The sequence below is a fragment of the Chrysemys picta genome, chromosome 7, assembly GCF_011386835.1.
Source record: "Chrysemys picta bellii isolate R12L10 chromosome 7, ASM1138683v2, whole genome shotgun sequence".
In the NCBI taxonomy this organism is placed as follows: domain Eukaryota; kingdom Metazoa; phylum Chordata; order Testudines; family Emydidae; genus Chrysemys; species Chrysemys picta.
Window position 1 is genome coordinate 108,382,104 of NC_088797.1, and position 27,812 is coordinate 108,409,915.

Genomic DNA, 27,812 nt, shown 5'->3' on the forward strand with positions numbered 1-27,812 from the left:
GCATGGGCGGGAGGGCGGTTTGGGCGGGCAGCGATTGGCGACGCGTGGCAGAGGTAGCCAATGGGCGTGTCGCTGGCGGAGCTTGCCCCTAGCGGCGTTATGACGTAGCTGGGTGCTCGAGAGGTGACAGTTGCCGTGTGCGAAGCCTCCGCCTCTTTCTCTTGGGCTGCGGGCGGAGACACTGCATCGTGCCGGTGAGTGTGGGGCTGGGGGCTCCCGCCGGGGAGCCCCGGCGCCGCGACGTGTCCCAGCCTGCGGGAGGCCGCGCCGCTGCCTTCCCCCGTGCCGGGGGCTGAGCCCGGAGGCCACGCGGATTCGGTGGCAGTGGCGGCCTGACAGCAGCCCCCACTCCCCCCGCGGACGCAGGGGCCTCGCTCTGCCCCGGCTGGAGCGAGCCCCAGTCCCGGCCGGGGCAGGTAGGGCCGGGCCGGGCGCTCGCACTGGCTGTGCCGGGCCAGGGCTGCGGTCCGTGCTGCACGCACATCCGGCTCCTCCGAGGCTGGGCGCATGCCACGGAGATGCAGGGGCGAATCTGGGCTTGCCCGGGTACCGCTGCGGTAGCTAGTGACCGCCCTGGTCCTAAGGCACGAGCGAGGTGATAGCCTCTGTTGGGCCAGGGCTTGTCAGCTCTTCCCGGGAATCTGCCCCCCATCTAGGGCCAGGGGTTAAACCTACTCAAGCGCCCCAGTCCCGTTTCCAGAAGCGATTCGGGCACTTGGGAGCAGGTCTCACTGAAAGCCAGTGGGATGCAGGTTCCTCAGACGCTTAATGCTCTGAAATCTTTACCGCGGGGCCCCTTCTGCCTTTTTGTTCCCCTTCTTCCGCCTTTCTCTCCTGCTTCCCTGTTTTGCTAAGTTCTTCCTCCGCATATTCCCAGCAGCAAGTCCTAGTTCACGTTGTTCCCTGAGCTTCACGCTTCCCTTCTTCTCTAGTCTAACCGCTAAAATCATTATCAATATTAACTACTGAATTGCTCATCAAGTGTCATCCCTGGGTTTTAGCATTAATATCCCAGTGAGATTAATAGGGGGAGGGAAACTTTACCCTTCTGAGTCATTCATTGTCTCATGCTGTCTGCTGACTCAGAGGGACACCACTGCAACTTACATTTGGAAGACTTTCCTCTTAACAATGAGGGCTATAAACTTGATTTCCAAAATGAAAGCCTATATTCTGCATAGTCTGAATCTGTTCTGTGGATCACATAAATACACCAAGTGGGCCATGTATTTGACATTTTGGGCTGGTGGACACTGAATGAAGGGGAGAGTTCAAATGTCATTGAGAGAGACTCCACAACCCACCTACTCCTCCCCAAGGAGATAGGACAGAGGGCCTTGCAATCAGTCACCTTCTCCCTTGACTGTGTAACATTAGCCTCCCCTGCTGTTTACATCCTCAATGTCCTGGTTTTATCTTGTCTTTGATAGCTCTTGGCAGAGAGGAGAGGGGTGGGACATTTGCCTTCTCACAAATGGTCCACTTATTAGGTCTCTTTAATGATGTATATTCCTGAGCCTGATTCAGATGTGATGTAATTTTTTTTTAAGTTAATCTTGTTTGGAAAAGGTTTAAATAATACATAACCAGCCATAGCTGTTCCTCCTGAAAGCTTGGGCCTTGTGCCAGCCAGTCTGATCTGTGTAGTCTGAGTCTTTATAGGCTGAAAAGATTTCACTGATTTCCCTGTGTTATATTAACTCTCATGTAAACACATAGACTTACAACTTGGGATGATTTTTTTATGCTTTAGTAAAGGGCAGTGAATAATAGTTCAATTCGTATGTGAGGACTGCAAGAGAACTCCCTCATGAACATTCTTTGTAACTGGGTGAAGTTCTTTAAATGTTTTCTGCAGTCCGTCTTCCATCCACATCCAGGAACTGCTCTCCGTCCACTTCATCAAATGCTTTTGCCCAATAACTATATTTGATGTGGCCTCAGCATAACTTGGTAAGAACTCTGGGAGGTAGAAAAACTAAGTTCTTGTTTTCTTCTGGTTTACGATACTCATGCAGGGCACGGCATGGCACAAGTGGTTGTTGGGTTGCTGCCTTCCCATTGTCTGGGTTTCTAAGGAGGATTCTTTAAAAAAACCCACAACTTTCAAATCCATTTTAGTGTTGCTGATTGACATTTTTCTTCTTTAAAGGAAAGTAAAAGAGGGAACCCAAACTGGTTATCTCTAACTCATAATGCCTAGGGCCCTACTAAATTCACAGTCCATTTTGGTCAATTTCATGGCCAGAGGGTTTTAAAATTGGTTAATTTAATGATTTCAGCTGTTTACATCTGAAATTTCAGGTTTGTAACCATGGGGGTCCTGATCCAAAGTGGGTTGGGGAAGTGTTGCAAAGTAATTGTAGGTGGGTCCCAAGCTTGTCATCCTCACTTCTGTGCTGGCTTTAGAGCTGGGCTCTTAAGGCAGCACCCCGCCGCCCCCCCCCAGCTTCCTGCAGTTAGAGGAGGTTCCCGGAGGTGGAGGTAGGTAGGATCTCCCCCATGCTGCTGGGAGCACCCCAGCCAGGGGCTCCTAGCTGCTAGTCCACACCAGGGACAGATTAAGGTAGAGACCCCTTGCCAATTTGGGGGCCCCCAGGAAAAATGGGTCGCCTAGCCCTGAGAGAAGCAAGCCCCTACCGGATCACCCCGAGCCTGGGCTGTAGCCGCAGGGCTGAAGTCTTGAGCCCGGGCAACCTCAAGCCTGGACTGCTCTGAGCCCCAGCTGGAGTGTGTGTGTGTGTATGGGGGGTGGAAGCCCTGAGCCCAAGCTGCCCCAAACTCTGGCTGGAGCGGCAGAGGGGGGGTGATTTCATGGTCTGTGACACGTTTTCCATGACCAGGAATTGGTAGTGCCCTAATCATGCCAAAAAGTAGCTTTCTAATAGATGGCATGTACAGCTTAATTTCCCTACTTGTCTTTACTTAAGGCTTGTGCATTCTTGGAAACTTATTGAAATAGCCATTCTGGAAATTTTCCAAATGTAGCTGTGCTCTTAGTAACACTGGCTACGCTACTAGGGAGGTGTGTTGAGGGGCCTGGCTGTCATGGACCAGTCACATTTGAGTAGTTAAACCAGATGTAATTTTGACTGATGCAATTGAGCTGCATTTCAGTCATCTCTTTGCCCTTTCTGTTTGTAAAATCTCTTTATATGATGTGTGTTTTGAAAAGCTAACACAAAAAGCTAATATTTAACAATAGGGGCAATAGCTGGTAAGATGCCTAGAATTGAGAAATTCCAGATAGTCTCTTATTTGAAAAGAAAAATATTGATCCTTTTTTAAAGAGCTAAACATATAGCATCAGTTTCTTTGAACAATAAAAAATAGGACTTTAGCTTTACTTATAAGTGGGGCTTTGAGAGTTCATGACTGTGGAATTTGCTGCAAAATGCATCCCTTGTTTTAAAATTGTGCTGCAGGATCTAAGCTTATGTTTTTAGCCCTTATGAAAACTTTCAAATATGAACCAGAATGTAAACCAACACTTTTGTTTTTGAGTCTACAGACAGCGTGAAACTCTGAAATGTGAACTGCCTGCGTTTTTCCACTATTACTATTAATATCTGTCACTTGATTAGCTTTGACAATGTGCTTTTTCTGCTGTGCAGCACAAAAACCCCCACACTGTCCTTGCCCCAGAGATCTCCCTCGATTTCACTGAGAAATCCAAAGATGGGGGCTGATTTACTGTTTTTCTCTCTCCTCTCTTCCCACTGTCCAGTGAAGGGGTAACTGTGAAATCTACTGAGGATGAACATATCAACTGTTTCCCCAAACAATTTAAAAGCTTATTCATCTTTATTGGAGGTAGTGTCAGGTAGTGAGAGAGCTGGTTGATCTGGTGAAGAACAAGTTCAAGCCTCACAGTGTCACCTCTTTCCCTGTTCAACAGGGAAATAATAAAACAGATGTATCCCTTTCACAGTGCAAAGACTCAATTTCCTTACATTTTTTACACCATCTTCCACATATCTCCAAATGCCAAAAACCCAAACTGTCCCCTACTCAGCTGCCAAAAGATCCCGTCTCTCCTATGACAACACTACTGCACTGCAGTAGATATGTTAAAGATCAAAAATCTGGGGACAGACCAAAACTGAATTTAGTAGCAAAATACAAGAGTGTGTGCTAATTGTTTTATTTTCATGTTCATTAAAAAGAAAAAATCCATAACTTCTCTGAAGCTGCTGCAGAATTTCTAGTCTGCTGCTTTGGAATAGCACAGAAACCAGGGTCCCATGCTCCAGAGTTTAGGTCCAGGTTGAATACATTGAAAGGAGAGTTGCAACTTTTGTTAATTGGATCACTCTTCTGAGTTAGTTAGAACCTTTGTGTTTCAGTTCTTGCTCATTGGCAGCTCAGTTAGACCCCAGTGAAATTAATGGGGCAGTTCATACCTTGTAACTATTGGCTCTCTGCAAACTCAAGCAGTTTCTGATTTGTAATATCATGTAAAATAGCAAACCTAATAGGAAAACTGTTTCCCAGCCAGTTTATTATACAATGGAAATTATTTTTTTAAAACTTTAATTGTTCTTAGACTTTAATTCTGATAAAACTTTTCCCCTAATGAAGAAGCTGAAAGCTTCAAGTGAAAATCTGTTAAACAAGGTAGGCTCCATTGTGTAACTTTTAAAAAAAATTATTGGCCATTTTATAATTACCTGTAACTTTAACATGAATTGTGACTTTTATACCAGTTTTACTGACCTAAATTAATGCTGAGTTTTTATTCTATCCAGCAATACTATGTAGTATTGGAAGAATCTTGGTCTCCTATAGTTGGAATAGTGTAACTGAAATTTTTAAGTGCTGGTTCTCTTCAACTCATGAGAAAAAGCTTTTAAAAACTAGACCGTTAAACTTTGTTGCAAAATAGAAATCTGAAAGAACTAATTGGATGTTGCCGAGGCACCCATCATAGAATTTAAGTAGGTAAGTTCTTAAACTTCTTTGGCTTGCATAGTGTCTACATACCTTAAATTACCCCATGTATTTAATTTCTGTTATTTACAGGAGGCTGTAATTGCGCCTCAGAACTAAATAGTGAGCCCCTATTTTTTCCCCCACATGACATCCTATTTTTTCTCTTAACTGTTCTCTCCCTGGTTGGTGTGTAGAAAAATCTACACAAAGTGAATCTAGGAATATTCAGCTGTACCCTTTGTCAGATGTTTTACAGAATTTGAATGGAAAAGTAGTACTATGCTACTCTCCTGTTGAAATTATACAATGGTTGTGTTCTCCTCTGAAAACGCAGAGAATGTGTCCACTCTGTAAGCATGGAAAACACAGAAAATGGCTTGGAAACTGGTTGTATAAGTGAACTCTGCCATGATATTATCCTTTGATGCTAGCATTACAAGGTTCATGTTCTAACATGGATTAATTGTTCTTTAGAAAGATCATTCTGTTTTGCATAAACATGTTCATTATCTGGCACGATGTCACTTTCCACCTATTTAATCTTAACTACAGAAAAAATAATCATGCTATTAAGATGGAAAATTCCATACCCCACAAAACTGTCAAAGGAGTGTGAATGGCTTGCATTTTTAAACAAATTCTGTTTTAGGAGATGCTTCTTGTGCTCTCAGAGAGTCTTATTTTGCCATTTCATTTTTGTCCTCAAGCTCTAATCTCTTCTTCAGGTTTTCAAGCAACTCTTATCTCTAACTTTTGTGTTTAGGAAATGACTTGAGTTTAGATGGGCTTCTCTATTGCACAATTAGAAACAAGATATCTGAAGTCATGGGTTTACTGGGGAGTTATAAGAATGTAAGGCAAACATTCATATCCAGCTGTATCTATTCAATAGTTAATTATTCAAATAACTGTATCAGAATTTCTGTAGTGAAGTCCTTCCATGAGTCTGCTTTTCATCTTAGCCATTGATATTTGTTCTCTAAATGAAGCAAAGGGTTCCATTTGCACTTCTTAGTGATGTAATTTTAAAAATTACATGTCCTTTGTTTACAGACAGACAAACTTCACAGGATGAAAGTACAGGGCAATTTATATGGAAGCACAAATTTCACTTCCAAAACTCAGGCTTGCCTAAATTTTGTGTAGAACTGATTTGCCCCTGTCAAACTTGATAGTACTGTCATCTAAGCTTTGGGTCAGAACTGGGCACAAGTTCTGCATACTTCTGGATGGTTTTATTTAATTTCTGATCTTGTGTTAATGTTTTTAAAGTATACGAATTTGCCTCAGCTGCTGAACTATAGAAGTACAAATTATTACTGATTTTATATATAATTGTTTGTCATTTATTTATATTGTTTTTTATTCTCTTACTAAATTCAGTGTATTAATACAATAAAAATACTGCTGTAGTTTGAAATGGTGCTGATTATTGCTTTTTCATGAACATGAAAATAAAACAATTCATAATTTATCTGAAACGGCCACGGATTTTCTAGTCCGCTGCTTTGGAATGGTACAGAAATCTGAGTCCCATGCTCCAGGGTTCAGGTCCAGGTTGCTGCAGAGTATGTTGAAAGAGGAGTTGTGGCTTTTGTGCATAGACAAGAACTTAATTATAGATGTTAACTTTCTATAGACCACTGAAATACAGTAAATGAAAGCACGAAACTTGTTTTATCAGGTATTTGATGTGGGTACTGCATTCCTTGGTATCTAGTATAAACTTTCTTAGCTGAATTGCAAAAGAGTTGTAAATTCTATAATCCTGGTGGAATAGGCACTTGAATCCCTGAAAGGATTTCCTCCACAGAGTATGTTAGTTCTAAGTGTCCATTTTCTCTTTTCAGATCTCTAACAATATACCTGAAGTCAAGAATGTTTTCCAAACTAGCCCACTCACAAACCTTTGCTGTTCTGCGTCGTGGTGTTCATGCTTCAGTGAGTGCTTCTACATCAGTTGCAACTAAAAAAAACATCCAGGGACCTCAATCGTCTGAGTACATATTTGACCGTGAAGCTAAATATGGTGCACACAACTATCATCCCCTACCTGTTGCTCTAGAAAAAGGAAGAGGTACTGTATCTTGATTTGCCTTTATGCCGCACAAGAAAGCGTAATGCTTCAAAACTTTTTAGGGAATGTTCAGGATTTTTAAAACTTGAAGATCGGCACATAATTTGGTTGTATCTGAGACAGGTAATGAAACCTAGGGTTTGTCTACACAAACAAACACTTAGTTTGCAGCAAGCTGGGGTGTAAATCTACCAAGCACTAGCCTGCCATGCACTAATTGTATGTGTGTTCCCTGCCACTGCACCCTAAAATGGGGGTAGATTGTACCATACTATGGAACTCTTAGTGTGTACAGCAGGATCCACATGGACACTTAGTGCGGGGTAGATTTATACCCCAGCTTGCCGCAAACTAAGTGTTGTGTAGACAAACCCTCTGGTGCTAATGAGGGATTGCGCAACTAATGACTTCTAATAAAACTACTATTTGATTTGATTCAAGCTGAGGATCTAAACCTTGACTCGCCAAAAAGTTTTACACGTGCTTGCTTATTTCAGTCTCCATTATAATTGCTTAATATCTAGACTGAGTCTTGCTATGAAATCTAAACCAACTGACAATGGCAGTTGGTTTGGCACTGCAAAGCTGGTATTTATGGTGGGATTTTCAGAAGCATTTAACTGATTTAGGAGAAAAGTCCCATTGACTATGTGAGGTTTGTGCTCCATTCACTTAAATGCTTTTGAAAAATCGCATCCTTCAGTCTTTTTTTTTTTTTTTTTTTTTTTTTTAAAGCCTTCATTGGAAGAATTCCTCATCTTTAGTTAAGTTAGAATGTAACTTATTTGAAAGACTCATTTATTCTTGTCACATAAGGAGTTTCTTTTGCTGAAGATGAGCTTGTTTCCTTATATCTGTTTCCTGAACTTTAAACAGTTTTCCTACTCCTTTCTCTAGCAAAAATATGTAATGGTATATGAGACACCTTGGCACCCCCTTATTCTCCACTGTCATATAATTGGGATATGTTTTGTACAAAGTGTACCTTGTGAGGTATCATTCTAAAAGTCTTGATCTGCTAGACATTAATAGCTCGTTGGATTGTATGTGCTATCATCATATGTGAAGTTAGGCTATGTATGTGTTACTGAAACATGTTGTGAGATTGAAAACACCCATAAGCAGCCTTTCAGGTACAACAGTAAAAAGGTCAAACAATGTTAATGGCTAATTGAGGAAATGCACACAAACACAAGGATTACCCCAGGAACTGAGTACAATAGAAACTTCTCAGAGATAGTCCCCATTGTGTAGTGCTATTTGACCCAGGTCACAGCAAAAGAGCTTTCCAGCAAGTGGGAAGAAGATATAAAAGGGGAAAATGACATCAGGATGGTTCCTCACTTTCCCTACAACTACAACAATACACCTGGAAACACCTGAGGAACAAAGACTGAACTGGGGGAAGTGATGGTCTCAGGCTAAAGGGATTTCTAGCCTGTGTATGAAAACCTGGGAAACCCAAGCTGCAAAGCAAAGGCAGCTTGTGTCTTAAGAATCTGCCAGCCTGTTTATCACTCAGCTTGAGAATTTGCTAATTTATATCCTACTTATCTAGTATGTTAAGCTCAGTTTTCCATTTTTGTTTATTTATTAGGTAATCTGCTTTGATCTGTTGCTATCACTTAATCTATTTTTTTTTTGTAGTTAATAAACTTATTTTATGTTTTAATCCAAACCAGTGTGCGTTTGACTTAGGTGTCTGGAGAAAATCTCAGCTTGGTTATCCCAAGTATGCATGGTCCTTTTTACATTGAGGGAGAGGCGGACTGGGTATTAAACCCATATACTAGCCAGATTTGACCAGGGCAGGACGGTACTGCTCTGGGGTCCTATGCTGGGAGGCTGGTGGTTAGAGAGCCTGCACGTAACTGCAGCTGGGTGTGTCCCTACCTGTGTGCATGCTGGTGAAAGTGAAAGCTTGGAGGGCTTTGCAGCTTGTCACAGCAGCAGAGTGTGTGGGGGAGCCCAGACTGGTGGATCAGAGGGCTCAGTGGTACTCCAGTTCCTGGTGACGCCCCGGGGGGAACCCGTCACAGTGGTGTAGTCAGCTGAATCATTTGCGCAGCTTGTTCTTGAGTGAGAGTTGCACTTCATACACTGGTGGTGATTTTTAAGTGTGGTGGCTAGAGATCAGTCAAAGAGGTTACCAGTTTATTTTCTGGTTTTGGCAAGGGAAATAGGGACAGAAAAGCAGCAAAATGAGTGAAAATGAAACTGGTAAGAGGTTGGAACTGTGCAAATTGCAGGCAGAAGAGAGAGAAAGAACACAAAAGACTCTTGGAATTAAAACAATTAAAGATAAAAGAAATGGAAGCAGGAACGTCGGACAAGAAGCTGCACGCCGAAGAGCCATGAAAGCAGAGGAGGCTAAGCAAAAGGTTGCACACCAGATAGAGGCTGACAAAGAAATGGAGATCCAGAAATTAGCCATGGAGGACAAAGAAAGAGAGGAGCATCAACTGGACTTGATAGAGAAGCAGAACCAGAACACCCATGCTCTAGTGAGGCCCACCTCTCAAAAAATCCACAAATGGGAACAGTTGTGTCCTGCATATAGCGAGATGGGACATTGCTGAATATTTCTTCACCTTTGAGAGGCTGTGTGTACTTCCTCAGATTGCTGAGGACCAAAAGATGCCCACTTTGGTTGCAGAGTTGACGGCTAAAGCTCCGGTAAAGCTATTCAATAAGATGCCAATTAGAGATACTTCAGATTATGGTCAATTCAAGGAAATGGTTTTGAAACCGTTTCAGATTACACCTGAAACAGAGTAAAATTTTGAAGCCCTAAGAGGGGTGCTGGGATGAGTAGTGTGGCATATGTAAACCACATGAAAGATTTGATGGAAAAGGGGGTAAGGGGAAAAAGGTGTTACAAGCTTTGAAGGAATGTGTGACCTTGTTGCTCCTGAGTATATGTAAAGATGATGTAAAGCAGTGTTTGTGGGATTAAAAAAAGGGAAAAGGGTGGAAGAACTGGTTACTCTAGCTGATCATTTGAGCAAATTCAAGCATCTATTGCAAACAAACCACAGACAGGGGTTTAAACCTGGCAGGAAGCAGGGTTCCCATTTTACTCCTGGGAAGAAGGAGGGTGGATCAGAGGCTGGACACTTACCTCTCCAAAGCCATTCCTCTAGTCCTTGTCCCAAATCTCCTGTAAAAACAGAGGAGCCCAGAAGGTGCTACCAGTGTAATTCCAGTTAGCACCTGAGGAATAAATGTCCTGTACTGGGAAAGAACAGGCAGCTAAATATTCATGGAAATGCTGCTACCCTGAGCACAGAGGCACTACAGGCCATGGCTACTCATCATACAGGGTTTTTAAAAGTAGCCTCTGCCCAGCCGGGCATGAAGCACAAAGCCTGTCAGGATTAATGGCAAGGAATACCTTGGGTGGGAAGAGACTGGGGCAGAAATTTCTGTGGTTAGAAGGAATGTTGTACAGAAAAATGACTGCCAGGACAGATGGCAGAGCTTTTATTAGTGGGAGGTTACAAAATCCTCGTGCCTTTGGCTAAAGTGCACAACGAAACTGAGGATTTGGGAGCTGTATTGTTTGTGGCAGTGGTAAATGATAACCCAATTGCTTTGTTACTGGGGGAATGATTTCTTCCATGTAGCTCGGGCTGTCAAGGAGCAATTTTATGCTGGAACCCCAGAGGGAAAGGGTGAAGTCCCAGGAACTGCTGGGGGAATGTCTCTTTAATCTCTCTACAGCAGTGGGAAACAGTATGCTTCCAGGGGTGGGGGTGGTTGAGGCCAGCTCCTGTCCAGTAGCTAATGGCAGCATCTCCTGCGGGGGCGGAGGAGGGGAGTGTGTTGCCTGTCAGTGAGGAAACTGTCCAGGTTGCTGACTGCCTGCAGGTTGCAGATAAGCAAGGGACAGACCTCGCTCTAGGGTGCATAGGGAGATTTGTCCTAGAGGGACGCCCAGAGGTGGGTGATAGAATCGTAGAAACCACTGTGGTGGGTGAGGGTTCCATTGACTCTGTAGCTGGAGGCAAACCCAACTCAGGAAGAGAGGGGTGTGTGGTGCCTGCCAGTGAAAGAACTATTCAGGCTGTTATCTGTGAGCTCTTTACAGCTGAACAGGGGATAGAGCCCACTCTAGAGCGCAGAGGTGTGTGCCTTAGAAGAGGGCCCAGAGGAGGAAGCTGAAAAAGAATTAGTAGGGGTACAAGAATGTCTCCTCACTGATTACATGGGTGTGGGGGGGTTGCCCAGGACAGGAATGCTAGGTCAGCTTCTATACAGTCAGGCACCCAACCAGTGGCTCAGGTTTTAAGAGGGAACAGTGTAACTGATCTCCCGGAGGGGAGCAGTCATACCACTGACCTCTTGGGGATAATGAGAGGGGTGACAGAGGATACCCCAATCCCGGTCCCACTTTTGCAAAATGTTGTTCCTGATGCACTTGTGGAAACTAACTCTGTCTCTTTAAGACAGGATGAGAATCCTACTAAAGACTTGAGTGTCAGTGAAAATGATAATGATCCCCCTTCTCCCCCCCCCCCCCCCCCCCGCCGAGAAAGGGGAGGAGGGAGCAATTTCCCAGTTGGGTAAGATACAGCGAGCAGCTAAGGAAAAGCTGCTGGAAGATTACAGCCCTTTAGTCTGTCCCAGTGCTGGGAGTGAAAAATCATCAGAAAACCCTAGGGTGGGGGTGGATTTGTAATATCTTAGAATACCTCTGGCTAATCACAGATCATCATAACTGTTGTGTGGACACAAATCTCTTTTCTCTTACCATGAGTGCTTTGAGTGTATAATATTGAAACACAATATGGTACTGAATAAGGAAACTATACAAACCAACTCCAGTAAATAAAGTCACTGTATTTAAACACCATAGAGAAATAGAATGAATATTGTCAGCTCACTTGTAATTTAAAACAAACAAAAAAATCAATAACCTCTTATACATACCCTTGGTTGATCAAGTGTCACTTGGCACATATGATGACAGAATCACTCAGCTGTTCTCTATGGTTCCCATAATTCTTAAAAGGGTTTGAAGTGGTTCTGTGTCAAAGATATGTATGTAGAAACAACAGAATCAATTTGTGTTTGAAAGGGCGATGTTTTTAATTGGGTTGTGGTGTGTTTAAGAGCAAAAACTGGTGGGAAGATGTTGCATGGACATTTTTCTTCACCTTTAAGAAACAGAACTTGCAGCAACTTCTTACCTTCAGTTATCTTATCAATGAACACAGTTTCAATTTAACAGTGAATATGTTGAAGCATGTTAGATCCATATGATGGTGTTTGTAGACTGGTCCCATTTGTGAAATCAACTGCACTATTATTTTAAAGTTGCCCATCTCTTTAACCTTGTTTCAAGGTCTTCCTACATTGATTTCTCTGGTTCACAGGTTCAAAAGTATAATTTCTTCACCTTATTTAACTGTTGTTCCGCTAAGTTGATGTGGTGGTCAGTTTGCTTACCCATGCCTAACAAATTTTGATAGGTCATTTGAAAGCTGTCAGCCTCCAGTTCTTAGTGGAAAAATTGCAGGATCCCATTATCAAGAATATCACTATTCTTATACTTAACTTCTCTTCCAGGGTTAATCCTCTCTATCGTTCCAGGACTCCAACATGGGGGAATGAGGGATATGAGTAGAAATGAGTACTTGTGTGATCCCATCTAGTTTCATGGAGCAACAGCTCCACTATGGAAGTGCTTCTGCACTTGAGTGCTGCTTGGGGCATTGGTTATGTGCTGCAATAGTCTGACACCCATTATGTGGCCTGTGAAGATATTGACTCGCAGTCAAGGTGCTTGTATGGCTGACCCTCCCTCCCCCATGCATTCACATTTTAAGGAATTGCCAGAATACCATATATACCAAATCCCAGGTCATTGTGTTTTGTAACTGTAGCTTGTACTGTTATTGTTTACCTAAGGCCTCATTTTTCTCATGTACTCATCTAACCTAAACTTTTCTAGGTATTTATATGTGGGATGTAGAAGGCAGAAAATATTTTGATTTCTTGAGTGCTTACAGTGCTGTGAATCAAGGTCACTGTCATCCAAAGATTGTGGAATCTCTGAAATCTCAAGCTGAGAAACTGACCCTTACCTCTAGGGCATTCTACAATGATGTACTTGGTGAATATGAAGAGTATATCACCAAAATGTTCAACTACAGCAAAGTTCTTCCAATGAACACAGGTAACGTACTCTCCTCCCGTCTCTGTTTAACCCCTTACAAGTATGAGAGTTACTCTTGTAAAGGACCAAAAATTACAAGTGGCCAAATTGCACATATATGGCTCTTTATTTTAGGTGTGGAAGCTGGAGAAACTGCCTGTAAACTGGCTCGCAAATGGGCATATACCGTGAAGGGAATTCCAAAATACAAAGCAAAGATTATTTTTGCAGGTATGTGAAATTAACATCATAAGAGCTTGTTCTTCAGGGGGGAAGAGAAGATTCCCCATCATAGTAAAACCCCAAGCATAGGCTAAAACATTATAGTCTTCTAGGGTATGATGATTATGTCACAGTATTTTTAATGTCCCAATCTCTCTCTTTCACTGAATTGGGTTTTAATGGCGGCCTTTACCCCTGAATGCTCAGTGCAGTGCTGCTGTTACGTCTCTGCCTCAGTTTTCCCAAATGAAGATTTTAATAACTCCATTGAAGCCTGTATATTGGACAGCACCCTTCAGGGGTCGGCCCCAAAGGCAGAACGTTACATGAATAGGCCTCCCCCTCAGCATCTCTAGCTAGAGGGAGGAGAGGCTAAATCAACCGTAGTCTGTCCATCCCAGTTATGTTCAAGGTCCCTTACCTGGAAGGCCTTTGTCACTCAGAACCCTCCTTCGGAGTCAGGAGCTTCTTGGTGCTAGCTGGGAAGTATCTCTCAGGTCAAGGTTCTCCACAGCAACTGAACCTCAAAGACAGAATATAATTCCTTTAAACTAGGGCTTCTGCTGTTGCCTGGTGAAGTGGTTCATGGGAGCCAGCTTTCTCTGAGATCTAACATTCATAGTCCTTTTCTTCTGGAAATTCTTCCATCCAGGAGCATTATCTCGTTGCTGGTGAGCCCCTCTCACCTTCCCCCCCCCCCCCCCCCCCCCCCAAGAAGCCTTCTCCATAGGAGCTTTCTCTTCCTGCACTCTGGGAACTGTTCCTCTCCTAGGAGCCTCTGTTCTCCTAGCTCCTTGCAATGGGGTAGATTTCCTTTTATCATGCCTAGGTGCTTCCCTCCTAATTAACTGCCTCCCAGTTACTCAATGAGTTAATAAGTCCCAAGTAAACCTGAGTTGCCTCATTCCCCCTTATAAAAACAATGAGGAGTTTGGTGGCACCTTAAAGACTAAGATTTATTTGGGCATAAGCTTTCTTGGGTAAAAAACCCACTTCTTCCAATGCATGGAGTGAAAATTACAGATGCAGGCATAAATATATATTGGCACATGAAGAGAAGGGAGTTACCTTACAAGTGGAGAACCAATGCTGAAGGTCAATTTAGTCAGGGTGGATGTTGTCCACTCCCAACCAGACTCCTCGTTGTTTTTGTGGCTACAGACTAACACGGGTACCCCTCTGATACTTATTCCTCCTTATGACATCTGTCAGAGGTAGGCTGCACTCTTGACCCCTTCAGAGGGCCAGCTACCCTCTGATATGGGTCAGTTGTAGGTTGTTGTGACATAGATTTAGCTTTAATATCTTAAATCTATCTCGGATCCCAACTGATTATCAGGAATTTTTAAAAGATCCACGTAATATAGATAACCTATATTGTCTTAATAGAAGTACTTCTTAAAAGCCAAAGTTGAAAATTAATTCTTCCTTGCCTTCCGTTCAGGATACGGTTTTCTTGGCAAAAGTTGATACTGCATGTATCAACAAGACAATGAATATAGTTCCCTGTTTTGTTATTAGGTGCTTGTGATGTGATGTGATGTCATCTGTTGCAGGGGCAAAAGAACTATGAACTCAGGTCCTGGAAGGTAGAAAGTCTTCAGTTTTTTTCTTTCCATATTATGGAAGATACATTTCAGTGTATGTCTATAATAAAATGAAAGCGTTTTTTTTTTTTTTTTTTTTTTATAAACCTTTTTAATTACTTTTCTAAAATCAGTTGCATGGTTGGTAGCAATTTTCACTGGGAAGCAGTCAGCCTCTTATGAGGTTACATCACAGCCCCTGGATACCACTGCTGATGTGTTAAAGCGCAAACCATATTTGTTGCCCTCACCCTGTCCAAAGCCTACCTGTCACCTTCATGCAGCTCCCAGCAAGTTAGAGGTTTCTGAAATGGCTGCTAAATCCAGAGTTCTGTATGGCAGCATAGTAATCTCAGCAGCTGGGATGATCCCACTTCTATATAAGGCTTTCATACCAGATGTGGCAGGAGTTACCATTTCTGCGATAAAGCTGCATTGTAATCTTGATTATGTAGTGAATATAACAGGAACCTTGAGTTAATACTGGGAGCTGAAATTTCCTGATGTTACCTTATAATACATAGTGCATTCTATAAGCAGAACAGGGACAAGTTACTTGTGATTGAGAAAAGTGCATACGTAGCTTAAAAAAATCTCATTTCTGTCTAGCTATAATTACTGAACCTTGGCTCCCTTTGGTCACAGAACGCTGTTTTAAAACACTATTAAAATGTCAGGCAGTGATTTTGTTAGATATTTATCTTTTCGTTTTAAAAACTGATTTCTACTACTGCAGCTGTTAAGACTACTTCTGGCACTTGGCGCACATAGTGCTTAAACCATAAACCTTTGAATCATTAGTAGAGATGGGTGAAATTTTTTGCACAGCTTTTTTTGACGAAAAATGCAGATTCAGCAGCACAAACATTTTGCAAGGGTATGTCAATGTCATCAGATTATTTCAGTTGAAAAAACCTTAAAAAATCCAGTAAAAATCAAAACCTTTTGTTCTGACATTTTGTAAACAACTTTCAATTTCAGAATGTCCTTTAATTTTACCACCCCTCCCCCCCCAAAAAATCATTCCAAATGCTTGAAATCTAAACAAAACATTTTATTTCGGTTGAAGGAAACATTTTATTTGACCCAAAACAAACATTTTTTTTATTTTTTCAGAATTGCCAGTGAACCGAATAATCTATTATTCGCTCAGCTCTAATCAGTAGTTATGCTTTTGTAGCCTAATTGAATGCAAGTAAGTTCATAAATGCTGTTTAAAGTCTGGAGTTGAGTAATATATTGTCCTCTGAAGAGGCAGATGCCAGAGGGCGTGGAAGTTGTAAACAATTGATTTTTTTTTCAAATATTTTTAACGTACAGTATTTAAATAGTGCAGTTTAACAAGTACTTTCCCATCATAAGGGACATATTCTACATACATGGTTCCCCATCACCATAATATCTCAGCACCTGCAAATTATCTAAAATAGAAATAATCCCTCTCCTTGTGAGAGGTATGGTTTGTGGAGGGATTGTAGAGGCAATGTCCAGCTAGCTAGCGCCAGTCCTGTTGAGGGTTTTTAATAGCATGGCAGACTACTTACGGTGATTTTGTACTGAATAGGGGACCTGAGAGCAGAGTACTAGGGCGATGTGATGTTAAGTAGACAAACTATGGCATGTACCAATTCAAACTTATTTTGTTGTGTGGTGCTTTGATCCTAGATGAGTGTGTTGTAGTAACCAAAGTTACAGATCATGTATATGTGGCTCACTGTGGTAACATGGCTGTTGTAACAATCCAGGGGATCTTCAGCAGTTGGGTATTGCTGCAGTGCAGGGGTGGTTCTGGCCATGCCCCTTATATTGGGGACCAGAAGGAAGGCTGTCTAGAGCTGGCTTTATGAGCTCTACAGCACCTGGGATTTCCCCCATGATCTTCAGCTGGTTAGAGCCGCTGATTTTTATGGCCCCTTTGCACCAGCAAATTGGCACAAAGAGTGGATTAATTTTTGTCACTGATTTTTTTTTTAATTATGATTTAAGTCAGCAAGGAGGAAACCTTGATTTAAATAGTCTATTTTAATCTTGTTTTGCATTTGTACTTTCTATTTATTTTCATAAAGAAAGGTTCAATCTCATTTGTTGGTATAACTATTAAAACATGTTGATTTGCAACCAGATACACTCTTCGTAGTAGATTTGGTACTATTTTTTGCTAACCAGAAGGATATGGTATATCTATACACTTATTTAAGCAATTATATATTTTAACATACATTCTGATTATTAATTTTTACAAGCAGGGGCTACATTAGAAAATTGTGAATGAAGCAGTTTTTATTTACAAGGTGATTTTTTTCAACGCAGGACTTGTCAAGCTGCATTGGACGGAAATTAGAATTCAACTAATGTATAACACCAGCATTTTTTTAAATTAGTTAAATAAAGCTACCTAAATGTGCTGGGTACATAGGAAAAATAGGTTTATAAAAACATTTTTATTAAACAAAAGAAGCATTATGCGTAGTTAGTGAATTGACAGATTGTCTCTGGTCACCCTGGACTAAACAGGTTAGGTACCTAACTCTCATTGAAATTAATGGGAGTTAGGTTCCTTACCTGCTTCTGCGCTTTTTGAAAATCCCAAGAGGTTAGGCACTGAAGTGCCTAATTTCCTTTGTAAATCTTGCCCCATGTCCTTTAAGTTCTTAGAATTCGTAGATCTGATCCTCTCCCACCTGATTTTGATTTATAAATTGGAAGAGGAAATCAAGCTTTCTTGCTTTTTCAGCTCCCAGTTGGTTTCTTAACTTTGAACTAGCACAGGTGAGGAAAATATTCTGTCTACCCTGCTTAGCTAAATTGAAACCACAAGTAATTATGGTAAAAGCTGTTCTGCACAAAAGAAAATGTAAAGTACTTAGGTTTGTAAAAATGTAAATGCCAGCGTTTGCTCCTTTGTAAAGAGTGATGATAATATACTTAATGCAATAAGTGGTATTTATAAAGCTTGAGTTAACCTCAAAAGTTAAACGCTATTTCGCCCCCAATTCTGTATATAATTTAAAAAGCAGAACCCTTTAACTCATTAAAATTTGAGGGCCCATTAATTCAGCATTCGTTATATAATATGTGAAACAGATAGGTTCTAGTAAGTTTAGGCCTAGATTTAAACGAGTATATTTTTAAAAGAAAAATAGAAAAATCTGATGTTTAAAAAATGGATTAATATTTATTTTATCTGTCCTAGCACAATAAGACTGGAGAACTTGGCCCCATATCTTAATTCTTTACCTGTGTTACTGAACACCTGTTCCTCTTAACTTGGGCAGTGAAACTGTACTAATATTTCACTTCTGTTTATAATCAATTTAGTCAGTTTAACTCTGGTCTCTTACCGGCAGCCATGTTAAAGGATACCATCCACTTAAAAACTGGTCTTCTTTTTGAATATTTTATCTGCTAGTTACTTGTAACAGCTCAGATTAATAACAAATTTTAAACCTTTTTCAGTTTGTTTTGTTCACTTTCCAGGACTTATAGCATAATAATTTTTCTCCTTTAATAGTGTGTTTTCTCCTGTGGTGTTGGTGGGTGATGTGGCATGGGTTTTTGTTGGTTTGTTTTTGTTTTTTTTGTTTCTGGTGCCTTTCATATAGCAATGGGGCAGGAAATCGTCTTAGTGTGTTTTTGTAAACTCATAAATTAGCAAAGGGCCTGAGATATTAAATAACTCATTTAAAAAAAAAACAAAAATCAACCAGCTTGAACTCTGGTTGCTGCCCCATCACCAATACTGACTGTTGACTGACTGGTGTACTTTACAAGATTCTAACCATCCCATAGCCGACAGAATTATTATATGTTTTCAACTAAGTGCTACCGTTGAATGCCTTTACAAGTGTTCAATATCTATTTTTTCCCCTCCTTCTAGCTGGGAACTTCTGGGGTAGAACAATGTCTGCTGTCTCTAGCTCTACAGATCCAACTAGTTATGATGGGTTTGGACCATTTATGCCAGGTTTTGAAGTCATTCCGTACAATGACCTTCCAGCTCTTGAGGTATTTCACAATATCTTCCTCTAAAATATCATTCTTAATCTCTCCTTGTAGGTATAGTAAATACTGATGCAAAGAAAGTGAACATGGTTTACCCTCGGAACAAATGTTTAGACTACAAAATACAACTTTTTGTACTTGTTTAGTTTTTTTGCAGTTTTCATTTTAGAACCCAAAGGGAGAATTATACTACCTGCAGTAGATTGCACAGTAGTAAAGTGCTCAGGACATGAGTGAAGAATACCATGTATATCTTGAACAGCAGGAGGAATTTGGATAGGCAAAATAAATACAAAAACTAAAACTTTGATATTCGTCCCAATACTCTGACCTACTTTTCTGACAAACGGCTTTTGAATGGCCAAATGATTAGGCCTGACATTTGAATTTAAGTCACTTCCAGTAGCACAATGTCCCCTAAAACCATGCTGGGGTGGTGTTTTACTTACCTAACTGAAGTGCCAGCACCACTTCCTGCAACATCCTGGATTTTCTTGGGAGGTTTCCCATCAAGCTACTAGCCAGATTTGTTGTTAGCCCAAATAAATAAGTGCATCTTAGTGCTAATAGGATGCTGGATTAGTAGCCTTGGAGACTGAAGGCTTCCACTCAGCCATAACACAAGTAAAGCTCAGTGGGAGTGCAAGCTCTACCATCTGCCGTTCTCTCATACTTTAGCCATGATCTGGAGGTGAGAGGTTATATGGGTGAGAGGTTAGTTCAGTCTCTGTGCCAACAAAGATGCCAGTGGTTTGGAGAGGTGATGGAGACTGATGTGGTAGAGATCTTTGTTTCTTAAGAACTCGACTGAGACTACACACTAAATTCTTACAGAAACAAAGGTTTTTCAATATTTTTAGTTGCTTTGAGGATAAGATTATTCAAAATTGGATCAGACTATCAACCTTCATGGTGGAAGCTCTGTATTTATCTGGTTTCAGTCAACTTCATTTAGGTTCTGGAGGTGCTTTGAGATGTGGTCTGTAACTTAGACCCATACTTATTCTGTCTGATAATAAACATACATTGGTTGTGTTGTTAAAGGGAGGCTCTGACTATCTCTTTCTGGGTGGCCAAGGTGCCAGCATCTCATACTGGCAATTTTTGGATCTTTGCTTAAGAAAACTTCTAATGCTGACAAATCTTGCCAGTTCTAACCTTGTCTCTACCCTTATGGGGGAAAGTTTATTGAGAAAGCTGTAGCAAAACCCCTCTATGAATGCTTAGTCTCTGAATTTCCTCGAACTTTTAAGGCTTGAATGTGTGGACATGTCTGCAGACCCTGCTATGTAATGATAAAGCTGCACTTGAATGGCTACATTCTTGTGAGGAGATCCAGGAGCTACTATTGTTCAATTGCTTTTCTCTCTCAAGAGCTCTCACAAGAGGTTAACCAAGTTAATACATTTAACTGATTTGATAAGCCCCTTGTCTGGGTGCCCAACCTCTTTTAAGGCTTCTAATCTCTTATGCATGCAAACAGACTAATTTTTTGAGGTACATGGTGATTGAAATCTAGCCTTTAGTCCTTCATGCCAATAAATGTTAAAATACATAGTTAATGCTTATCTAAGGTAAAAATTTGGGGTTAGATTTAGGTTCTGTTACAGGGATTCATCTATTTCCATGATTAAACTTTAGTAAATGGATTTTTTTCCTCCTTCCAATCCACATGTCCTTCATAGCGTGCACTTCAGGATCCAAACGTAGCAGCTTTCATGGTTGAACCAATTCAAGGTGAAGCAGGTGTGGTTGTCCCTGATGAAGGTTATCTAACAGGAGTGCGAGAGCTCTGCACAATACACAATGTAAGTAATTCATTTTAGCTAAATAATTTAAAATACATCCTGCCAAAGTTGAGTAATTACCAGAATCTTGGCCTGTGAGGCCCTTGCAAATAATTGATGCATTTAAGTCAAAATGCAATGTTGAGGCCTTGGTGTATTGTTAAACCATTTGTTTTCTTCCAGTATAAATGAGACTAACTACAGTGCATTTTTCAGATCCGTCATGACAAGCCATTACAGTATTTTGGAGCAGCAGTAGTTAATACTTAGTTCTTTTGTTTCTCAGTAGTGTTATCTAATTATTAACTTCTTAAATTTCACAATGATGGGAATCAAATTTACGGGCTAGATCTAACATGATGTGTCTGGGTGAAATCAAGTGTGTCATGATATTAACAGTAGTCCAGATGAAAAGGAAGTGTAAAGCATTTGAGTTTGTCCTTTTTTTTAATTAATTCTGTGCCTAGAGAAATATAGCTGCTATTGAGGAATAATGCTAGCTAGCCAAAAGCTGTGTTCAGTCTCTTGGTGCTAGAGGCATACCTTCTATTTCTCCATGCTACATGGTCCCTGCAGGGGGGAGGGATAGCTCAGTGGTTTGAGCATTGGCCTGCTAAACCCAGGGTTGTGAGTTCAATCCTTGAGGGGGCCACTTGGGGATCTGGGGCAAAATCAGTACTTGGTCCTGCTAGTGAAGGCAGGGGGCTGGACTTGATGACCTTTCAAGGTCCCTTCCAGTTCTAGGAGATGGGATATCTCCATGCAATGGACAGGTTTAAAATAATGCAACTGGCAAAGTTCACTGGCACTAGGGAAGCTACTCAGGACTACATCCAACCCCAGATCTGCATTCCATATAAACACAGTGGGCCAGGCTAATCTCTGGTGTCACTCTCTCAAATTAGTGGAATTGTCTGTTTATCTCCTCAGTTAATTGAGTCAGTGAGACAACTGCTGCCATTGCAGATCCTGCCATCCAGATAAGATCATTTGGGATCAGGACGCACATGGAATTAGCTCCTAAGAGAGTGGTCAAAAAATTAATGTGTAGCTAGTGCAACTTTAGGTCCCTATAAAGCACTTAATTAACATTAATATCCCACATGCCTCTGTTAGTGTCTTCCGCCTGACAGTGATTATCTTATGTTCTCCCTATTCAGCTATTTTGTATGAAAATCCAAACAGTGCATCCTCTTCATAGTGGAGTATCTGCTCCATAATCCCTCTCTTTTTAAAGCAAGGACAAATATAATACCAGCAATTAGACTTTCCTGCATAATACACAATTATCTCTTTCTCCAGACATAGTCAATGCTTCTCTCTCCTTAGGCTATCATCTTCTTCCTCCTCCTCCATGGGCATTTTCCATGTGGCAAAGTGACTATAGGTTGCATCTTAGGATAAAGTAATTTAAGATTGTAGTGTTTGTAATCTATTTTATTACAAGACCAATAGACTTACTACCTAGGGCTTTCAAAAGTGCTTGGCATTAGCCTGCTTCTGCAGTCACTTAATTGACTTGAGTGAGAGTGGAGTTAGACCAATGATGAGGGCTTTGGAAAATATGACCTCTTGTTAAACTGCTATAACACCTGAAGTTCTATATAAAATAATGTGGAATGTGCTAAATGTAGAATAGAATTCTTGTCTGCCCCAAAGAAGTCTTAATGTAAAAATTACCGTATAGTAAGTCGAGCAGTCATTACAGTCAGTGTGTCATGGAAACAATGGGTTTTCAGGAGTTTTGCGGAGGAAAAAGAAGAGTGCTTGGTGTAGGTTAGTTGGCAGGTATTTCAGGTACTAGAGGTGACTTTGCTATGTTGTATGTTAACTTTCTGAAAGATCAGTATGTCTAAATCTTAATTCGATATCTGAGTAAACTGTCATTCATTGTTGAATTTTTGTAAAGGTTCTGTTTATTGCTGATGAAATACAGACTGGCTTAGCTAGAACTGGGAAAATGCTGGCTGTTGACCATGAAAATGTGAGACCTGACCTGGTGCTCCTTGGAAAGGCCCTTTCTGGTGGCTTATATCCTGTAAGTAGCAAAACACTGTTTCAGTTTAAACTAACTGCTCATATTGGAGAGACTATATTGTCACAAATTAAATGTAAAATTGATCTGATGTGTGGCATTCTTGGGGAAGGTGATGTATGTACATATAGGAATAACTGCTTCCAGAATTATGAGGTACTCTGAACCAGATACCCTAACTTGCTAGAAATAGAGGTGAAATTCATGAAATACACAATTTGTTAGTTGCTTGTCCAACTGTTAGTATAGTAAGCACTATATATTAATGATTGGACTAATGGTATGCCTGCCAAAAGAGCAGGACATTTGTTATCATCTTCCAAGCCAGCCACTGAGACTTGTTCTTTGGAGGATTGACTTCCAAATTAGTATAAACGGTGTGAACTATCCTAGTTCTTATGATGGCGATTTAAGGTATTGTGGTTCTGACATTCAAAATACTGCAGTATGTCACTTGTGTCTTGTTGAATGTTATCCTAACAAGCAGGAACAACTGTAACTATCAAATGTTAAGGGCAGGGTTCCTCTCTGTGTCAGAGTACCGATCATTCTCATAGAGCTATTTCATTGCTGTTTCTGTGCTGAGCTGGATGAACTTTGAAAGCTGAAGAAAATTCTCACGCACACATTAAAATGGCTTCTGTTAAAGATTTGTTTCTGAGTGAGCATTAGTCTTCATCTTGTTTCAGTTGTCTAGAATGCCCATGTGAACTGGCTTAAATGGCTCTAACGTAATGAAATTCCTGCTGAGTAGGAAAGCAACAACCAGTAATTAAGCATTACTGCTGACTGGAGCTCTGTCTGAGCTGTTAATCAGAATACTAAATATTAAAATCCCCCCAAAATGCTAAACAATGCAAAATGCTTCTCATATCTACTAAGACATTATACAGTACCTGTGTAGTTAAGTGGTTTATATTTAGGCTTGGCAGATTTTTTTTTTTATTTTATAATTTCAATGTTTATTTTTAAGCTTTTCAGTTTTTTATCTTTTAATTTTTAAATTTTCACAGTTGCTGGGAATTATGGGAGGATCAGACAATGGGGGAATTAGACAATTATTTAATGACAGTAGACATTGATTCATAAAGTTAAAGCTTTATAACTATTAAAACACAAATTACCGACATTATGTCAAAATATACAAAGTAAATATCCTTAAATTAACTCTGAGTTCTCAAGCTGAGTTCTTCTTTCTTTGCTTGTCTGTATATTTCTATTATCACTGAAAATACTGTTTCATCAGTTTGTGTATGCATGGTGAAATCAATGTTTATTGACATTTACTGATATAAATCTAATCCTTCCAAACTTAGTTATATTGTGCCATATGACTGCTAGACAGCCTTTCCTTCTATATAGATCTGTGGATGTGGAATCTATGCAGGAATGTGGATGTTTGTAACAAACTATGCAGACTGAAAACTACCAATTTCTAGGTACTGAAGAAAGTCTGGTCTAAGTGTAAAATTATTTTGATCATTACATATATGCAAGTCAATTGGTGGACATTCCCAATTTTTAGGTATCAGCAGTATTGTGTGATGATGAAATTATGCTGACCATTAAGCCAGGTGAACATGGATCTACATATGGAGGAAATCCATTAGCCTGCCGTGTGGCTATGGCAGCACTTGAGGTATGTAGGTTCTAGCTAAGATTTTGACATTCCAGGGATAATATTACATTTGATATGGTTGGTTTTTGTTTGAATGATGCACTTTAGCAAAAGTTGATGTGTATAAACAATGGAGAATAATGACTTCAAAATTTTACTAAATAAATGGCATTTCTAGTGGTGCTGTCCATTTGAATTTTATGTTTAGATAGGAGTGGAAAACTGATGGTAGCTACTATAATTTGTATATATTGACTGTTACAAAACACATTCTAAAATAACTGTTAGAAATGTATCCTCTAATTTCTATTAATTTTACTGTTTTAAAATTCTTAAATATTCCAGTATAAAAAAGTTGGGGATGATAATACTTTACATATCAGCTTTGTCTAGTGGTAGACCAAATATTTCAATGGCATTATAGGGAGTTAATAAAATAACATTCTCGTATGCCATTTTTAATAAAAAAGCTTTTAAATGTTGTCATTTTATTATAGTGTGTAGAAGGATGTTAGTCTGTTATAGTTCGTTTACTCAAATGTCTGTGGTGTCAGAGTTCAAAACAGATGCTGTTACAATATCATGTCAAGGAATCCATGCTTTAATAATTATTTAATGTAAGTTTCCCAGTAAATCATGAAGCTTTTTTTTAAAGTATTGTCCAATATATAGATTCAGGCAAATTCATGGATTAATAGATTGTGTCTTCGAAGAGTGTCCACCTGCTTGTGTGTGGTTTAAAAAAACAATGTAAAAGTAACAAGCAAAAGAAGGCAGAGTTTAGATTAAAATTTCAGAGCAATTCAGAGCTTGTCAGCATGAGGTATTAAGGATCCCTAATGTACAAGTAATCAGCTTGGATGGTCAGCCTCCACCATGATTTCTCTAGCAGATATGTTTTTTTTTGTACCCCCAACACTAAGTGCTGTACTGGGTAATATATTTCATGTTTGTACATACCAGTATGGTGTATTCCACCTTAGCAGAGAAACTGAAACAACCAAAAAGCCCTTCAGTTATCTTCGGCTTCAACTTCTTTTTAGGTGATTGAAGAAGAAAGCTTAAGTGAAAATGCAGAAGCAATGGGCAACCTATTAAGAAGTGAGCTCATGAAGACTCCATCAGATATTGTGACCAGTGTAAGAGGAAAAGGATTGCTAAATGCTATTGTTATCCGTGAAACTAAAGGTAAGAAAACTCTCAACCAGTTGCAAAGCTAAAGTGAGTGACAGGTTTTTAACTTGACTTACAGATATTGTGTGAAATGGAGGATGAGTTAATTACGGCACCTTGGGTTTCAAATCATGGCTAACTCATCTTACTCTCCAGTGGCAGTGTGTCCACACAACTGCATATTTCTGATAAGAGATACTTTTCCTTTCTAGTGTGTGTAATTTCAAGCAGAAAAAGCTGGTTAGTTTATGTTACATCAACCATTGTAAATTCCCACAGATATGACAAATGCTAATATTAAAAAAAAAACAATCTGGCAACAGCCATCACACATCTTTATCACTGTCAATAAACTCCCTCCCAGCTAATTGCCCAAACAAAGCTGGATGGAACAGATAGCGATGTCTTTTGCACTGTGCCCTGAAAGTCCATCCCAGCCACACAAAGAGAGGGAATAGCTTCTAGAGTTGAAGGCACACTATTAGCATGCATTGCTGCTGTACTCCCAGGTTGTCAGTCCTGGAATAAAGCGGTAAAGTGTCACAAATGAGTACAATGAGGTATTGGGAGGGGAAGAGATGACCCCTGAGAACATCACTTTCCACTGACTAACAGCTTGAGTTGCACCTGAAAGTGCAGAATACAGAGTAGTGCTGTCATATACTCTCATTCATTTTTTCTGCTGGTTCTGGTCCTGTTGCTTTCTGTGGTAAAGTGCTGCAGGGAAATGCTGCAGTTACCTTAGTAGTTTTAAGACATTATGCACTGATTTAGGAATATTATGTGCACCTTATTTGGAACTTCTGTTCAGCCGTCCTCCTCTCTCTTTTTCCACTTTATTTATATTTAGATTTTAGCATCTGGGCTCCTAAAAATTACAGTGATTAGGAAGGAGGAATGGCTTAGATCGATAGTAATCTCATCAGAGCAAGGGATGTGTTTTGTGGAGGACAGAACTTTTGGATGCGCCATCCCTGTCTGTCGTATATCTAGCTACTGTAGTCCAGAATAAATTGTATCTGATTTCTGTGTCAAGTTCTCAGCAGCAGAATAGCAGAAAACCTGTGCTGGAGACAAAATATGGATATGCCACTGTCCCATGTGTGCATTGCTAACATTTACCTGGGAAGTAGCTCATAAATGGAGTGGCCACCTAAGATAAAGAACACTGCATATGTAATCTAATTACTGCCAGACAGCAAAGATGCTGCAATCTGGTACCACACACTACAGATTAACATGGTGACACTTAATATTCTGTAGCATCATTTTTTTTTTTTTTTTTGGCTTTAGACTATGATGCCTGGAAAGTGTGTCTGCGGCTTCGTGATAATGGACTTCTCGCCAAACCCACGCATGGTGACATCATCAGGCTGGCACCCCCACTTGTGATCAAGGAGGATGAAATCAGAGAGTGCATTGAAATCATTCATAAAACCATTCTGTCTTTCTGAAGACGCTGTTTCAGCACATCATCTTGGGTCAACTAGCAGATGCAGTTGAAAGATGTGCTATAAAGACCCCACTCTCAAAGCAAACATCCACTCCTGTATGTCTTAAAGGACTTATACTTCTAATACGTAGTTATGTTTAGGTATTTAAATTATAATGGATTGGAAGAAGGTAAATCATGACTCTGAAGTTTCCTATCTCTTGTGACTATTTGCAAATGAAGAAGTGAAGCTATATTCAACCAATTATGTACTGTATGCTTTAAGTTAAACATCTTGACAGGGGCTTGTATGTAGACATCTGTTAAATTGCTGAAGGTCTCAGCCAAAGTTGAATGTGTAATTTACACATATATTAATAATAAACATTACCCTTTCGTATAACTGCACAAAGGTTTGTATTTGGCATTTTATCTCACTTAGTGCTGTACATTTAGGGCTGAATCTCTTGCTGTGGACACTACTGGTTGTCGCACCAAGAAATCCTGGCTCCCATCCTCATTATAAAAAGGTATCTAACTGTAAAGGTTTGATAAACTGGATGTTCTACTGGTAAATGTGTCACAGGCGAGCTTATACTCTGTCTGTAAAATCTCTTGAATGTATGACAATAATAGTAATTGTTTTCAAGAATGTGATCTCAGTGTTCTGTTTTACAGATTGTAAAACTAATCAGTGTACAGATCTTGGTTTGCCATTCTAAAACTGTTATCCTTCTATAATTTGATGTTTTATTTACATTACAATAAATACATCTTGTATTGAGAAA

At 40.2% G+C, this 27,812-nt stretch overlaps 1 protein-coding gene and 1 long non-coding RNA gene across 3 annotated transcripts; both read left to right on the forward strand.

Moving 5' to 3' along the window:
* The first annotated feature begins 8 nt into the window (after positions 1-8).
* OAT (ornithine aminotransferase) lies at positions 9-27,812 on the forward strand. Of its 2 annotated transcripts, XM_008166288.4 has the most exons (10): positions 9-194; positions 6,783-7,009; positions 12,966-13,190; positions 13,305-13,400; positions 18,855-18,982; positions 20,665-20,787; positions 22,676-22,804; positions 24,327-24,440; positions 25,463-25,607; positions 26,886-27,812. In XM_008166288.4, the coding sequence occupies exons 2-10, from the start codon at positions 6,811-6,813 to the stop codon at positions 27,044-27,046; spliced, it is 1,320 nt and encodes a 439-aa protein (XP_008164510.2). In that variant the 5' UTR covers positions 9-194; positions 6,783-6,810; the 3' UTR covers positions 27,047-27,812. The 2 variants fall into 2 exon arrangements, with proteins under 2 accessions (XP_008164510.2, XP_023959329.1); XM_024103561.3 differs by lacking the exons at positions 9-194; positions 6,783-7,009; positions 12,966-13,190; positions 13,305-13,400 and adding an exon at positions 14,923-14,980.
* LOC122174186 (uncharacterized) lies at positions 15,058-18,716 on the forward strand. The gene is made up of 2 exons (XR_006175662.2): positions 15,058-17,496; positions 17,531-18,716. It is a non-coding gene; the product is annotated as an uncharacterized LOC122174186 (long non-coding RNA).

Coding starts and splice junctions, on each gene's coding strand:
- OAT (XM_008166288.4), top strand. CDS start 6,811: ATGTTTTCCAAACTAGCCCACTCACAAACCTTTGCTGTTCTGCGTCGT. Junction 13,191..13,304: donor AGTTCTTCCAATGAACACAG/GTAACGTACTCT, acceptor TCTTTATTTTAG/GTGTGGAAGCTGGAGAAACT. Junction 20,788..22,675: donor AGCTCTGCACAATACACAAT/GTAAGTAATTCA, acceptor ATTTTTGTAAAG/GTTCTGTTTATTGCTGATGA.